Source organism: Callorhinchus milii, unplaced genomic scaffold (assembly GCF_018977255.1).
Source record: "Callorhinchus milii isolate IMCB2004 unplaced genomic scaffold, IMCB_Cmil_1.0 Scaffold2, whole genome shotgun sequence".
In the NCBI taxonomy this organism is placed as follows: Eukaryota; Metazoa; Chordata; class Chondrichthyes; order Chimaeriformes; family Callorhinchidae; genus Callorhinchus; species Callorhinchus milii.
Window position 1 is genome coordinate 99,098,213 of NW_024704743.1, and position 14,908 is coordinate 99,113,120.

General features: G+C 40.4%; 1 protein-coding gene across 1 annotated transcript in view; it reads right to left on the bottom strand.

Annotated features, from left to right (window-relative positions):
- Positions 1-8,781: 8,781 nt before the first annotated feature.
- Positions 8,782-14,908, bottom strand: part of abhd3 (abhydrolase domain containing 3, phospholipase) — a 36,708-nt gene continuing 30,581 nt past the window's right edge. Inside the window, exons 6-9 of the mRNA XM_007900927.2 lie at positions 14,698-14,871; positions 13,241-13,289; positions 12,963-13,128; positions 8,782-10,153 (exon numbers count right to left, since the gene is read on the bottom strand). Coding sequence (XP_007899118.1) covers positions 9,975-10,153; positions 12,963-13,128; positions 13,241-13,289; positions 14,698-14,871 — 568 coding nt within the window. The 3' untranslated portion in view covers positions 8,782-9,974. The remainder of the gene's footprint in view (positions 10,154-12,962; positions 13,129-13,240; positions 13,290-14,697; positions 14,872-14,908) is intronic.

Here is a 14,908-nt window from a genome sequence, read left to right on the forward strand (position 1 = left end):
CGTGCGCACTCCCCCACCCCCTACCGCTCACGTGAAGTGGTCGCCTCTCTCTCTCTCTCTCGCGCGCGCGCGCGCTCTCGCTCTCTCTCTCTCTCAGCGGTGGCCCTCTACCACGCATGCGTGCGTGCCTGCACACCCCTCCCCCCCCACACACACACTCCCTCACACTCCCTGTCACCCTCTTTTCGTCACGTGTACTCGCCCCACCACCTCTGCACACTCTACTGACCCGCCCCACCCTCAACACCACCACCGCCCCCACCCCCCCCACCCGCCGCGCTTCACCTGCCACTTCCTATCCGCCCCCACGTCCGTTGCTGGGAGGGGCTGCCCGGCTTTCGAGCTCTTTGCCCCTCTGCCCTCCAGACCTCCATCCCAGAGTCCTTCCGACTCGCTCCTTCCCGCACCTCGTTCGAGATCCGTCTCCAGACCTACCTCTTTGGCCACGCAGTTGGTCGTGTTTCCTTGCTCCTCACCCCATCCCACCAGAACTTAATCAACCCCGTGGTGGTCTGTGTGGTCCGGTTCCTGAGCCAGGCGATTCCCCAGTACTCCGGAGCACTCGGAGTAGCTCACTGGGAGCTGAGATTCTTCACATTCAGCTCCTGTTAACCGACAAGTCAAAGCCCTAACAGGCAGCGTGGACTGAGCTGGACAAGCAGAGGGAAGCTTGCCAGACAGTGTTCTCAACGGCAAGCTATTCACTTTTAATGGAAATTTCCAGCATTATCAAAATACACACTCTGGGATCCCCAGGAACCTGCACCTAATGCTGTTTGAGATGAGGTAATCCGGGGGCATGGAGAGAGTATGCTTATCATTCCAGATGTGGAAATTTCCACACAAGAATTCCTTCTGACTTGGATACTCTTAAGCATAGTGATGCATGTCTGATGTGTCAGACTCTTACCTGACCAAAAATCATTGGTGCCTGTTGAGCATCCATAGTCTAGATCCTCTTTCCATTAGTTTATCTGAACCAATTGCTCTGTGAGCAAAGACTGAGTTTTCTCCTCCTTAAGTAGAAAGGCTATTGAGACCATTAGTAGTCTTAATCTGGCTCAGTTCCATTCCTGCCTCTGAGTCAAAAAATTGTGGGTTCATACCCAACTTGAACTCACAATCTAGGTTGGTACTGGGAAGCGCTGTATTGTCAGGTGCCGTTCTTCAGATGTGACATGAAACAAAGTTTTTTTCTGCCTACAAGATGAATGTTAAAAGATCCCATGGCATTATTCAAAAAGAGAAAATAGTTACTCCTGGTATCCTGGTCAACAATCCCCCAAATAAAATTGGTCAGTCACTCTATGGCTGTTTATGGGACATCACTGTGTGAAAATTGTCTGCCGTGTTCACTTACAAATACACAGTTACTACACTTTACAGGAAATCCAATTTGAGACATTGGATCAATGTCAAACAAAAAGATTATTTTTATTATTATAACTTACTGTTCATGTACTGCTTATTTCTAACAAATATCAGAGGACACCCAGTGTCCAATGGTCTGAGCTGTTCTACTTAAGGAGGAGCAAACCCTCAGCCTTTGCTCACAGAGCAATTGGTTCAGACAAGTTAACGGAAAATAGTCTTAAAGGTCTAAAGTCTGAATTATAGTTATCTTCTCTTAAGATGATTTTTTAAAAAAAATTAAGTCCCCTTATCTTTAAAAATGGGATATCCAATAATTTTTGACAAATTTGCCAATTTTGATTGGTAATTAATTCAATGTTTGCGGGTGAGATGTTCCTGTGAATACTACATTACACTTAGAAATGAAGTGTCAGTGTCTGGTACCAATCTGTAACATGATATATAAATAGTGTTCCTTTAATTCTTTCAGTTTGTAACATACAGTACCTAAATCTTGCATTAATTTCCCTTTTGAATGAAGAATTAAGATTACAATCCACAATAAAAACTTTGACATATTTGCCTGGATGCATCTGTTATATATAGTGTATGAAATGATCTCTGATCTTCGTTCATTCCATCTCATCCTTCCAGAACACCAACCCTACCTTTTTCCATTCCTGCAGAAAATTGCCTCTTAAATGTCTGTCCTGGTCTTTATCATCCAGTGCCTGGTAGTCCTTTCTTGTTGTTATTTACCCTAGTGCCTCCCCTGCGACTCTGGGACAATGGTTGAACTTGAAGATTTCACCTTGATTAAGTCTAAATCAAGGAGATTGGCTTTGAAGCAAAGCTAAAATAGGATTGCAAAATTATATTTGTTGGTGCATTGAAGGAATGAGCAAAAATAAAGCCGAACGTACTAATGTAGTTGAGTCAAAGAATTTGCCTTTTTAATGCACCTTATCATGGTGAAACATTTCAACGTAATAATATAATAATAATCCTTGCATTTGATATAGCGCTTTTCATGTCTTCTACACGTCTCAAAGCGCTTCACAGAACACACTGCAAAATGAACCGACCATATACTTTGTGGACGAAATGCGGCATCCAGTAGAATAAGGAAACTTGCCCAAGGTTTCACTCTTCCGGGAATTGAACCCGGTAATAAATAATAAGTAATAAATATTATTTATAATAAATAATAAATGTTATTATATATTATATATGGTAAATATTATTATATATTATATTATATATTATAATAAATAAATAATAAATATAAATAAGAAAATAATAATAAGTAATAAATAAATAACTTCAATAGTAATTACTGTCAAAGGTAGTGACTGATTTTGTATCCATTTACACTAGCAAGTTCTCACTCATTATCATACTCATGTAAATGACCAATTAATCTCGAGGATTATTGGCCATGATACCAGAACAAACTCTCTTATCTTGAAAAGCAGTGTCAGAAATTTTAACACCCATTGAAGAACAGGCAGATGGTGTAACATCTCACTTGAAGGAAGGCATTTCAGACAATGCATCATATAATTTGCATCAGTGGCACAAATTACCACCGAATTGATAACAATATTTGCTATTATTTAACTGTAACAAAGTATGTATATTTGAAGTTAGGGATCAATCATTCCTTGTTTTGCTTGTGCATTTCTTTTATTGGAGGATTTTACCTGCTGATTGTTACCACATCTTAAAGATCATTACTGTTTATCCATACATAATAACTCCACTGTGTCATGTAATTTTATAAAAGGGAATAATCCAGGATGGCGAAACTGTACTATTTGGTCCCTGCCACCAGAGGCCCACAGTGAACTAGGAATTTGCAGAGCTTCCTCAATGGTCAAAAAGTGAATCATACTCTTGTACTCTTACTCTCTTTGCAGTTCTTAAATCTCATAGAAACAGTCCTTGCTCTTAAATATAAGAACAATTTATGGATTATTCTCCAAAGGATTGTACCTTTATGGATCTTGGCAGCGTGAATTCATCATGGTATTCACTGTATATATCTGTAAATTTACAGATCAGCTGAAGGACAATTTAAGCCCCCCAATGTTAGACTGATTGTACCTTTGCCCAGTGTCTACATTGCACCTTTTAATGGGGGTCACTGGAAAGCAATCAGGATTGGGAACTCAAGTTGATTTTTTGCTGCGTAGCTTAAATTGTCCTGAAGATAAATGTAGCTGGCTTCCTGCATCCTGTCTGAGATCAACGAACGCAGCACAAACTATGGATTGAATTACTGTGCTCTGTCTCTTGAACCATTAGATTGCCTGATGTATATCTGCATTACTGAATGCAAGGTGAGACTCAGGAGTATCATCTTCTTCAGAGTCACTTGTCATTGCCTCCAGGAAAATGTAACAATAACCTAAGTACTGTGTATGATTATTTAGGACGTTGCATCCAGCAAAAATCTTGTGGCAGAATGTCAAATCTACACTGATTTTTGGAGGCACTTTGGACCTTCCTGCCATGTCTGTTTGGATACTTAGACATGTGACTCAAGCTATCACTGGGACCAACACAACTTTTGTTAACTATTAACAGATCAGTATGGGCCATAACTGTATAGGCATCATTTAAAATTAGTTGTCTTTCTTGCCTGAAAAATGCATGGGAGAGTGTAAGTGAGAGGCATTAGTGGGATACTTGAGGAACCCAAGAAACAAACAATTGCAAAACCAAGGACAATTCAATAATAATAATAATCCTTGCATTTGATATAGCGCTTTTCACGTCTTCTAGACGGCTCAAAGAGCTACACAGAATATACTGAAAAGTGAATTGACTGTATATTTTGTTGGCTGAAACATGGCAGCCAATTGTGCACAACAGCGTCCCACAAACAGTTGTGGATTGAGTGACCAATTTATTATTGTTTTTTTTGAGAGTGCTTATAGCAGGTGCAACACCTAAAAAAAAAGCTTGTGGCACCAAGGCTGCAGCAATACAGCTTTGATTCCTTTCTTGGCTGTATGCCACAAAAGAAATGCACCATGAAAAACGGTGGGGAGGGAGAGAATGGAGCAGAGATTTTCATCATGTGAAAATGCTAATAAACATCTCATAGCACAGAACACGTGTCGTTTTGTTGAAACTTGCATTAAATGCTGTACTCTGTCCAGCGCCTTGGAACATCCTCCCGATGTGAAAAGCACTATACAAATGTAATCTTGTTGTTGTTATTGTAAATAAAATATAGTCCAATATGTAAAACTATTGGAGAATCAGCCAAAATGTTTGCTTACTCTGGAAAAAAGAGACTGCTTAGAGAGGCAAATAATTTTATATATGAATCACGGAACTTAAGAGTTGTTTTTTTAAAAGAATCTTATGATAACTATCTTATAGTGATGTGTCTTGGGCACGAATATTTATTTTTATTTTAAACTATTTTTCATCATGTTTAAAGATCACTGGAAGCACAGAAATAAAGTTTTAATACCTACCTTCTGTATTATCACAACACTAAAGGTAGATATTATATTTGAATCGCCAATTGTCCGTAATGACCCAAAAAAAAAGATGCTGGTTTGGAGATAACAGTGCTATTACAGTCTAGGAAGTTCAAAAACTCTGTGTATCGGAGCCTATGTCTGTCCATGTCAGTCAGTGACACAAAGACACTGACTAACAGGGATAGACAGAGGCTCCAATAGATACAGAGAAGCCCAAAGATTTTTTTTAGTTTTTTAAAATTGGTTGCTGCTTGTGATGATGCTGGCATGGGGATACTGACATCATTACAGACAGCGGGAAATTCAAACACTGCATATGTGAAACATACATGAATATAGAAGTTGATCAAGTTGTAGATAAATTTTTCAGTAAACACCCAAGTAGGCTGTTTTGATCCTCATTGTGAATCTGCTATGAATATGTTCAGCAAATACTTTGTGTATATACAATACAATACAAAATTACGTTTATAATAATAATCCTTGCATTTGATATAGCGCTTTTCACGTCAGGAGGACGTCCCAAAGCGCTTCACAGAACACACTGTAAAGTGAATTGACTGTATATTTGTGGGCGAACGCGGCAGCCAATTGCGCACAGCAGTGTCCCACAAACAGTCGTAGATTGAAAATGACCAATTTAATTATTGTTTTTGGTTTTTTGGAGGGATTATTATTAGGCGTGTGGAGTAAGGAAACTTGCCCAAGGTTTCGCCCTGCCTGGAATTGAACTCAGGTCTCTGAGGTTTGGGCAGTACCTTTCACATCTGGAGGATGTCCCAAGTCACTGGACAGCTAGGGATTTGGATCCGAGCAGTGGGGGGGTTGGAGTAATGGAGGGTGGAGGGCAGGGAGGGTGGGCTCCCTGTTTATATACTTTTTTAAGTTTTTAGATGTGAAATATAGTTTAACATTTTTTAACATTTTGCTCGTTTTTAATTTTTTTTACGTCTCTTAACATTTTTAATACTTTGTTATCAATTCACTTATGTAATAAATGGTGTTGGGCAGGTGAAATCCTATTTTTCCCCCTGGTCTTGGGGCACTGTCTTTCAACAGGTTGGGGGCAAGATATGTTCTTTGCAAATGCCATTAGAAAGTACTTTGAACCTCTGAATATTTTAATACCATTTTAGCTCTTGAATTCAGACAAGGTGACTTGCTTTGACTTGGCATAGATGAAGTTTTGAACTTTACTCATAAGATTAATAAAACCCATGTGGAGATTGCAGGTTATACATAATTTTATATATAGAGATTACAGATTACACATCATTTTATTATAGCATAGAAATCAGATGAGACATACCAACAGTTCATTGCTCACTGTGAGTCCCTCTCTCATTCTCCTGTATTCTATGGTGAAATAAATCTTAATATGACCAAACATCCAATGATATTAACACTTTTGTTTGCTGCTGCCATTGTATTGCCTTTCACTCATTCTCTCATTCCTGTTTTTTTTGCTTCACTTCTGTTTTTGTCTCTGTCTGATTTTTTCTGTATAACAATAATCCTTGCATTTGGTTTGGTACTTTTCAAGTCAGAAAGCTGTCCCAAAGCTTCATAGGAGATACTGTAAAGTGTAGTGACTGCATGTTTTTTGGGCAAATGCAGCAGCCACTTTTGCACACAGCAACTACCTGCAAACAGACGTGAAATGAACGACCAATTTTTTTTGAGGGATTGTTGGCCAGGACATCAGGAGAAACTGCCTTCTCTTTCGAGTAGTCCTATGGGATCTTTAACATTCAGCTGAACAAGGCAGCCATTTATTTAATGTCTTATCCAAAGGTTGGCACTCCAAAAATGCAGCACAATGCACAGCATTGCATTGGATTGTCAGCTAAAACAATACGAGTTCCAAGTCCTGACGTGGTGCTTGAACCCACAATTTTCTGACTCAGAGGCAATTGTTCTGTTAACTGAGCCAAACTGACACAGTTGCCAGATTAATAAAGAAAAAATTCTCTTTGCACTATGTTCCAAAAAGCACATATCGTTTCTGTCACCTCTAACGTGTACACCAACCCAGTAACATTCTATCAGTCCTTTTTTAAGTACTTACCCTTCATGTTCTTCAGAAAGTACAATATTACAATCATTAATTTTTACACTAAAGTGTTTCATAAGAATACTAGAAGAGGTCCTGCCATTCAGGAGAAACCAATAATGATAAAACCTCAAATCTTTGAATACCAGAAGTTGTGGACAAGGGGGACTCAGTTGATGTCATATATTTATGTTTCAGCAAAGAGTTTAACATCCTTTCAAACAGAAATTGATCCACTTGATGGGAAAATATAACATAGTGGAGTTTCTGAATTGCATAGAACACAGAAAGGAATAGGGTGTTGTACCTGGAGCTGCATTGATATGGAAGAGGTAGCACCTTTCACGTGAGATAGCGTCTCAGAGTATTTAGACGAGACATGAATATAATAATAATCCTTGCATATGATATAGCACTTTATCACGTTGGAAGGACATCTCAAAGCGCTTCATAGGGTTTACTGGAAATGGAGTGACTGTGTATTTGTAGGTGAATGGTTCGGAATATGGGCAGAAACCAATCTAACAACCAAACTGGGGCGTTGCAAATGACGGAACATGCTGATTTTCATCCTAATTACCCTCATTATCATCATACTTTCTCCATCAATAAGGATGATTGTGGAATCCTGTAGCTCAGTGGTTAGAGCACTCGCCTTGCAAGCGAGATACCTGGCACAGCGAAACCTCAGGCAAGTTTCCTTACTCCGCACACCTAATAATAATCCCTCCAAAAATAAATAAATAAATAAATTGTTCATTTTCAATCCACGACTGTTTGTGCGACACTGCTGTGCGCAATTGGCTGCTGCGTTCGCCCACAAATTCACTTTACAGTGTTCTGTGAAGCGCTTTGGGACGTCCTCCCGACGTGAAAAGCGCTATATCAAATGCGAGGATTATTATTATTATTATTCTGTGAAATGCTTTGAGACGTCGAGAAGATGTGAAAAGTGCTATATCAAATGCAAGAATTATTTATTATTATTATGGTCTTTGATGAGCCAACTGGAAGCATGATCAGAATAGCCTGAGCTGTGTTATTGAAATTAATCACTTTAGAAGTTTGACCACAATGAGGACTTAGAAGGATGTCTGTCCTTATAGTCAAGATGTTTGCATTGGTTATGAAGAATGAGCAGGAGTGGTGCTGCCACTAGTAGTAATTTACCTCTCATTCACAGACATACTAAGAACTACTGGTCAACTGAGTGGATCAGTTGACCTGATCCGTGGCATCACTACTGCTCATTTTGCTTTGTGTTACTGACAGCACCGATATATGAAAACTGGTAGCATCTCTGATACTAATGGAAAACTGGCACTGCCTCGATTATAGCTTAGTTTTCCTTCTGTTCTGGGATGGGATCCCATAACAGGTGGCATTACATTTTTAAAAAAAAGAAATTCTACTCACTGAACACGAAACATTTCAACTTAATAATAATAATCCTTGCATTTGATAGAGCGCTTTTCACGTCGGGAGGACGTCCCAAAGCGCTTCACAGAACACACTGTAAAGTGAATTGACTGTATATCTGTGGGCGAACGCGGCAGCCAATTGCGCACAGCAATGTCCCACAAACAGTCATAGATTGAAAATGACCAATTTATTATTGTTTATGGTTTTGGAGGGATTATTATTAGATGTGTGGAGTAAGGAAACTTGCCCAAGGTTTCACCCTGTCTGGAATTGAACTCAGGTCTCTCGCTTGCAAAGTGAGTGCTCTAACCACTGAGCTACAGGACTCGACTTGTGTCTTCTCGCTGGGAAGTTCAGCGGTTCTACTGTTGTAGGTAATGCACCACTCAGTAGAAAATGTGAATGCAGTATATGTATAACGCCAATGACAAATTAGTTACAAAATACACAAAGTTCAGTTGGTTTAGAAAATTTTATTTTTTTTCGTAAATATATAGCTTAAAATGTATTCTAGTTGTTCAAGAGATTTCCCAGAAAAAAAATGCATTTACATTTTGTAATATATGACACTGATGTGTCTGTCAGACTTATGCTGGATCATTTATATTATAAACACTGTACAAAGGCTGGAAGAATCCAGTTAATAGTAGACCGTATGACAAGATAACTACAGCATGTAGTGTAATGGACTGCCAACTCAATAGCACCAGCTGTAAAAACTAGTTTGGCATAAAATATATTGCTTATACTGAGAAAGATGAGGTCCCACAACTACAGTCTAATTCAGAATGACTTTCTCTTAATGTAAGTATGATATTGGTTTCTGCTTTGGTTTTAAGCACGTAAAGAATAGACCTCTTGTTCCAGTCCGTATGGATGAATATTCTAAAAAGAAAGTTTTCCAGTCCAGTCCCAAATAATATTACATTTCAGCATTACATTGTTACATTCATTTTATGGCAAGATTTTTTGTTGTAGCAGCATCTCTGCATTCTTCTCCATTAAATATTGCATTTATAATAGTTATCCATATGTTGCATTGTTACTTTTTTGAAAACATATAGGTAACCAAACTGCAGACAATTATAATGACAGTACCAATATTAGAGGCAAAGTGCAACAGAAGAAATATTAAATTTGGCTAATTGATAAATTGTGTGCAAATGCATTCTTTTCTGATCTGTAACACTTTCAATGAGCAAAAGACTGAATTAATACTGCTGGCCCATTTCAAATAAAAGCCCTGAGGTTATCAATCTCCTGTTGCTACTTTTGTAATTTTAATATTTTAGTGCAAATCCGGTAAGCAGAATTTAATAATTGTGATTAAAAAGGAGATGAACCAGTAATTAAAAGTTACGAATATAAAATTAAAACTTGAATGTTTTTACTTAAAAAACAACCAACAATCATAAAAAAAATGCAAAAACATAAACTCAGATATAATCAAAGTGCAATATTTTTGGCTATCTGTCATTCAACCTTTTGTTAAATTATGGACAATTTCAAGTAAAGAGCAGTGCGGCATTTTAAATATATATTATGAGTAAATGCATAGTTTGCAATGTGCTTAAGTCAAGATTTGGATTAGCTTTAACAGTAAAATTAGTGTGCAAAAGAGTAGAATGAATAGATCCGAAGAAGAGTTACATTGCTCTCAGTTCATCTCCATGCTCAATGACAGCTTGTACAAATTGTTTGAAGACTCTGTCCATGTAAGTTGTTTGTCGAGGAAATATCCCTTCTAAGAAGCCAATGTGTCCTCCATGTGAAGTAAGCAACAATGAGACATAAGGGCTTTGTTTTGCAGATTCCTTAGGTATGGCTGGAAAAAATATAAAATTTCCATTCAATGTGAAGTTGTTATCGACAAACTAATCAAATGTTAGGTTATGTAGGAAGAACGTTGAACTGAAAGCCAGAAGAGGTTATTTTGACTTTGTGCAGATCTCTAGTGAGCCTTTGCTTGGAACATTATTTGTTGTTTTGAGCGCCGTGCATTTAAAACAACAACAACAAGATTCCATTTATAGAGAGCCTTTCACGTCGGGAGAACGTCCCAAGGCGTTGTACAGTTGGGTCAGGACCTGAGCAGGGGGGAAATGGTCAGGGTGAGGGGAGGGAAGGGAGGGGGCGAGGAGGGGGTAGAGAGTCGAGAGGGGAGGTGAAGGCACGGTTAAAGAGAAAGGTCTTGAGACCGGCCTTGAAGGAGGAAAGGGAGGAGGCGGCGAAGGCACTGGGGGATAGAGTTCCAGAGCCTAGGGGCTGAGAGGCTGAAGGCCCGGCCACCGATGGTAGGGCGGTTGGGGCGGGGGATGTGGAGCAGACCGGAGCCAGAGGAACGGAGGGTACGGGCAGGTAAGTAGGGGGATAGTAGGTCGGAGAGGTAGGAGGGAGTAAGGCCGTGAATGGCCTTGTAGGTGAGGATGAGGATCTTGGAATCGATCCTCTGGGGGATGGGGAGCCAGTGGAGGCGAGCGAGGGTGGGAGTGATGTGGTCCCGAAGTCTGGTGCGGGACAGTACATGAGCTGCAGAGATCTGAATGACCTGCAGCTTGTGGAGAGAGGTGCCGGGAAGGCCGGCGAGGAGAGAGTTCCCATAGTCCAGCCTTGAGGTGATAAAGGCGTGGACCAGAGTTTCAGCAGCGTGAGGGGTGAGGTAGTGCCGTAGTCTGGCGATGTTCCGGAGGTGATGGAAGGCGGTGCCAGTTGTGGCGCGGATATGAGGGAGAAAGGACAGCTCAGGGTCGAACAGAACCCCGAGGTTCCTGATGGCTTTGAGAGGTGGAGAGTGCAGCCTTGGATGCTGATGCTGTCAGCGCCTGAGGTGCGGAGGCGCTGACGTGAGCCAATCAGGAGGGCCTCAGTTTTACGCACGTTGAGCTGAAGAAAGTTGTCTCTCGTCCAGGACTCGATGTCGGACAGGCAGGCTGTCAGGACATCGGTGGTCGTGGAGTTGAGGGTAGAGGAGGAAAGGTAGAGTTGGGTGTCATCCGCATACATGTGGAAGTTAATCCCATGTCTGCGGATGATGTCACCAAGGGGGAGCATATAGAGGGTGAAGAGGGGACCAAGGACAGAGCCCTGAGGGACGACGCACAAGACAGTGCGGGGGTGGAGGAAAAACCATTTGTGGAAACAAAGTGAAGTCGGTGGGAGAGGTTCGACCTAAAACACTCAAGGACAGGGCCTTGAAGGTTGAGGTGGGAGGACAAGAGGTGGAGGAGGATAGCGTGGTCGACGTATCGAATGCTGCCGATAGGTCGAGGACCAGGAGGTAGAGGGAGCCCTGGTCACAGATGGTCAGGATGTCATTGGTGACCTTGACCAGGGCAGTTTCTGTGCTATGGGCAGCACGGAAACCCGACTGAAGGGTTTGCATTGGAGAGAGTTGAGAGAATGATGGCTTGGGGGAATCATTATTCAATGTTATGAGATACTTCCAAGGCTGTATATGTCAAAGGGGGAATCCTGCCAATACATAATATCAGTTAGCTCATGGGAACTTTCCCTATGGTGCTTTGAAGCAGGAATCTCACAATTTGGCAAGTTACCAACAGACTTCCCTATTCTATCAGTGAATCCCATTGGGAACCATCATCCAGCAGTGGTGGTTGAAGCAGAATCCATATTAACTTTCAAAAAGGGACTCGATAACTACCTAAAAAGCAGTACAGGGACTTGGGGAAAAGCGGTAAATAGGACTGAATGGATTGCTCTTTAAAGATCCAGGACAGACACAATGGGCTGTTTGAAATCAGTCTATTTTAAACAATGCTGGTTGTGCATCTCATGGTATAAAATTGTGTTTGCAAATCGCAAGTCATAACTAACGCAGTGAACCCCCAACCCCCAAAGAATTTCACTGGCTCTCCATTCCCCAGAGGATCACGTTTCGAATCCTTGTCCTCACCTTCAAAGCACTTCCACGGTCTGGTTCCGCTCTACCTCTGTGTCCTCCTAAAACCCCGCCAACCTGTCCACTCCCTCCACTTGTTGGATACTGGCTTGCTCCCCGTCCTCCGTTCTGCCAGTCCCGCTATTGGAGGTCAGGTGTTTCGCTTTGCTGCGCCCACCTTCTAAAAATCCAGCCTTCCATCTTGCCTCTCCCTTGTCTCCTTCAAGGTCCATCTCAAGTCCTTCCTGTTTGACCGTGCCTTTGGTCATCTTCCCATCACCACCACCCTTGCCTTCCACCCTTCCTAACTCTAGCCCACAGCTCGGGTGTAAACGCTTCACTGTCTAGTGCCTTGGAACGTCCTCCCGATATGACAAGCACCATATAAATGTAATTTGGTGTTGTTGAATACAGAGAAAAATATCCTATTTTCTAATGTGTAAATATTTTCTTATCATATTTCATCTCTACTCCTCCGTACTATCTTCCTTGATCAAATCTGTTCAGATCTCAATTCAAGCTGTCAATAGAGATCTCTGGATGACTTGTCTGGACACGTGCATTAAAGTGATGATCATCCTACTCTCCCTGCCTCTTTCCTTCCAGTTTTCCATCTGTTACTTAGACTGAGGTGAAATTGTGTTTAAAAATGAATCATAACAAAAATTTGAACTTTGTTTACAACTGCTACAACCTAACACTGTAGTGTTACATAGCTACATTGCCATACACTTACCGTGACTTGGTGAAAAAACATCATCTAAAGCATTTAAGCACAACACAGGAACTTCGATGGATTTCAGTTTGTGACAAGGGCTGGCGTCTTTGTAGTAATCACTATTGCTAGGGTAACCAAACATGACTGACGTAAGCCTTTCATCAAATTCTCGTATAGATTTTGCCTAGGATGAAAAAATATATACATATGGCTTATTTTTTTCTGTACACAACATACTCACAAACGTACTGGTGCATTATTCTCTGAATTTTACAGATAGCGAGGAAGACACCTACCTTCAGGACATAATCAAGGTTAAATAATTTCTCCAAGACTTGCTTGTGTCTATAACGTAAAAACAGTAAATCTTTTGAAACACAAAACAGCTGAGTTATACCTAGAAACAGAAATCTATAGCACTGAAGCCTGCATTAACTCACACAGCAAGGATTTTGCTTTAATTTCACAACCCTTTCTTATTCCCATACCCCTTCAAGTCCCTCCCTTTCATATACTGTTGTGGAATATTGCAATTTACCTCAGTGCCCTGGAGGAGGGAGGGGAAAAACAATTGCTAAGGTTTTTACTGCTGATCGGTATCCGGAGATCTACTTGCTATAAATACACAGGACGAGGAATCCTACAATCAAATGGCCTTCAAGATATCCTCTTGTATGAAGAGTGCACAATTGTATAAATCACTGATGCCAGTGTCAATGACACTGTCCTCTAGTAAGCATCATCAACTTCAAGTGGAAGCTTTGTTGCTATGGTCAGGGAACATTCAATTAAAATTCTGTTACTCCTTTAAGTGGCACACCCTCACTGCGCAATATAGACAAGACCATAAAAGGTATGAAATTAGATCATTTTACATTAGAGTCCGGATATTACTCATTATTCCATTTAGAATAGAAATCAAAAGTATTAGATATTATGTGCAATGCTAGAAAGTTGAAGCAATTATTCTGACAAGCTTGTTAAATAATATTAGGTTGTTTGAGATGGTAAAAATGTTTATTTCGCGATCACATTGGTTTATTTATTTGTGCTTCCATGGGCTTGAAAGAGCTGAGCCAAATATTTGATACCATCAATAATCCTTTCATGTGAATTAAGGACTTCTAAGGAGGAATTAATCTTGTAGTAGTTTGACAACCACTGAAATCGAGTACTTAAAATACATAGAACTATTAAATTTAATAACACAGTAAATCAAAGAAATGCATTTATAGTCTACCTGTAGCTTGTCTACGTCAAATGGGGTCATATTGAAAGGGCGATTGCACTCATTTGCGAGGCTATCAGAACAAATAATTCTGAAATTCAGTTCAAATCCTCTGAATGATATAATTTCTAAGGCATCAATAAGCTACTGGCCCATGGAGGCAATAATGTATCACCAATGTATGGTAGACTCAAATAATTGTAGCTGAACCCTTAAAAAATGAATGCATTTGTTCTATTTTTACAGAAGATAGCTTGCTATCTAAACTAGCGCACAGTATAATCCATCTAAAGGTCATCCATCCTATCAAGAGTTTAAAATCTATGCAAGTTTGACAAAACTCAAGACTTCGAATAAGTCATATTAAATGTATGGTCCCAACAGATACTACTTATGTGAGGTTTCTATTCAAAATGACAATAAAAAAAGTTTTAACAGCATGAAAAACAAGTCCACTGCAATCTTGGAAAGCTGCTGCGATTAGTCACAGTGATATTAAGCCCTCCTCGCTCCTCAGATACCAACCTGCTGATGGAAGCCCGCAGACAAGTAGTTAAATAGTAATTAAACAATATCCAGTTAAGTGGTTTTTCAAGAGAAGCCGTACACTCAAACACATCCCAGCCAACGGAGAAGACTACAGCTGCCTTCAGTGGAGTCTCCCTGCCGATCTTCCCCAGGTAATTCAACAGGAGCATCCTGTAGCGGGTACGAGCAAAATGTTGTCAGAAATAAT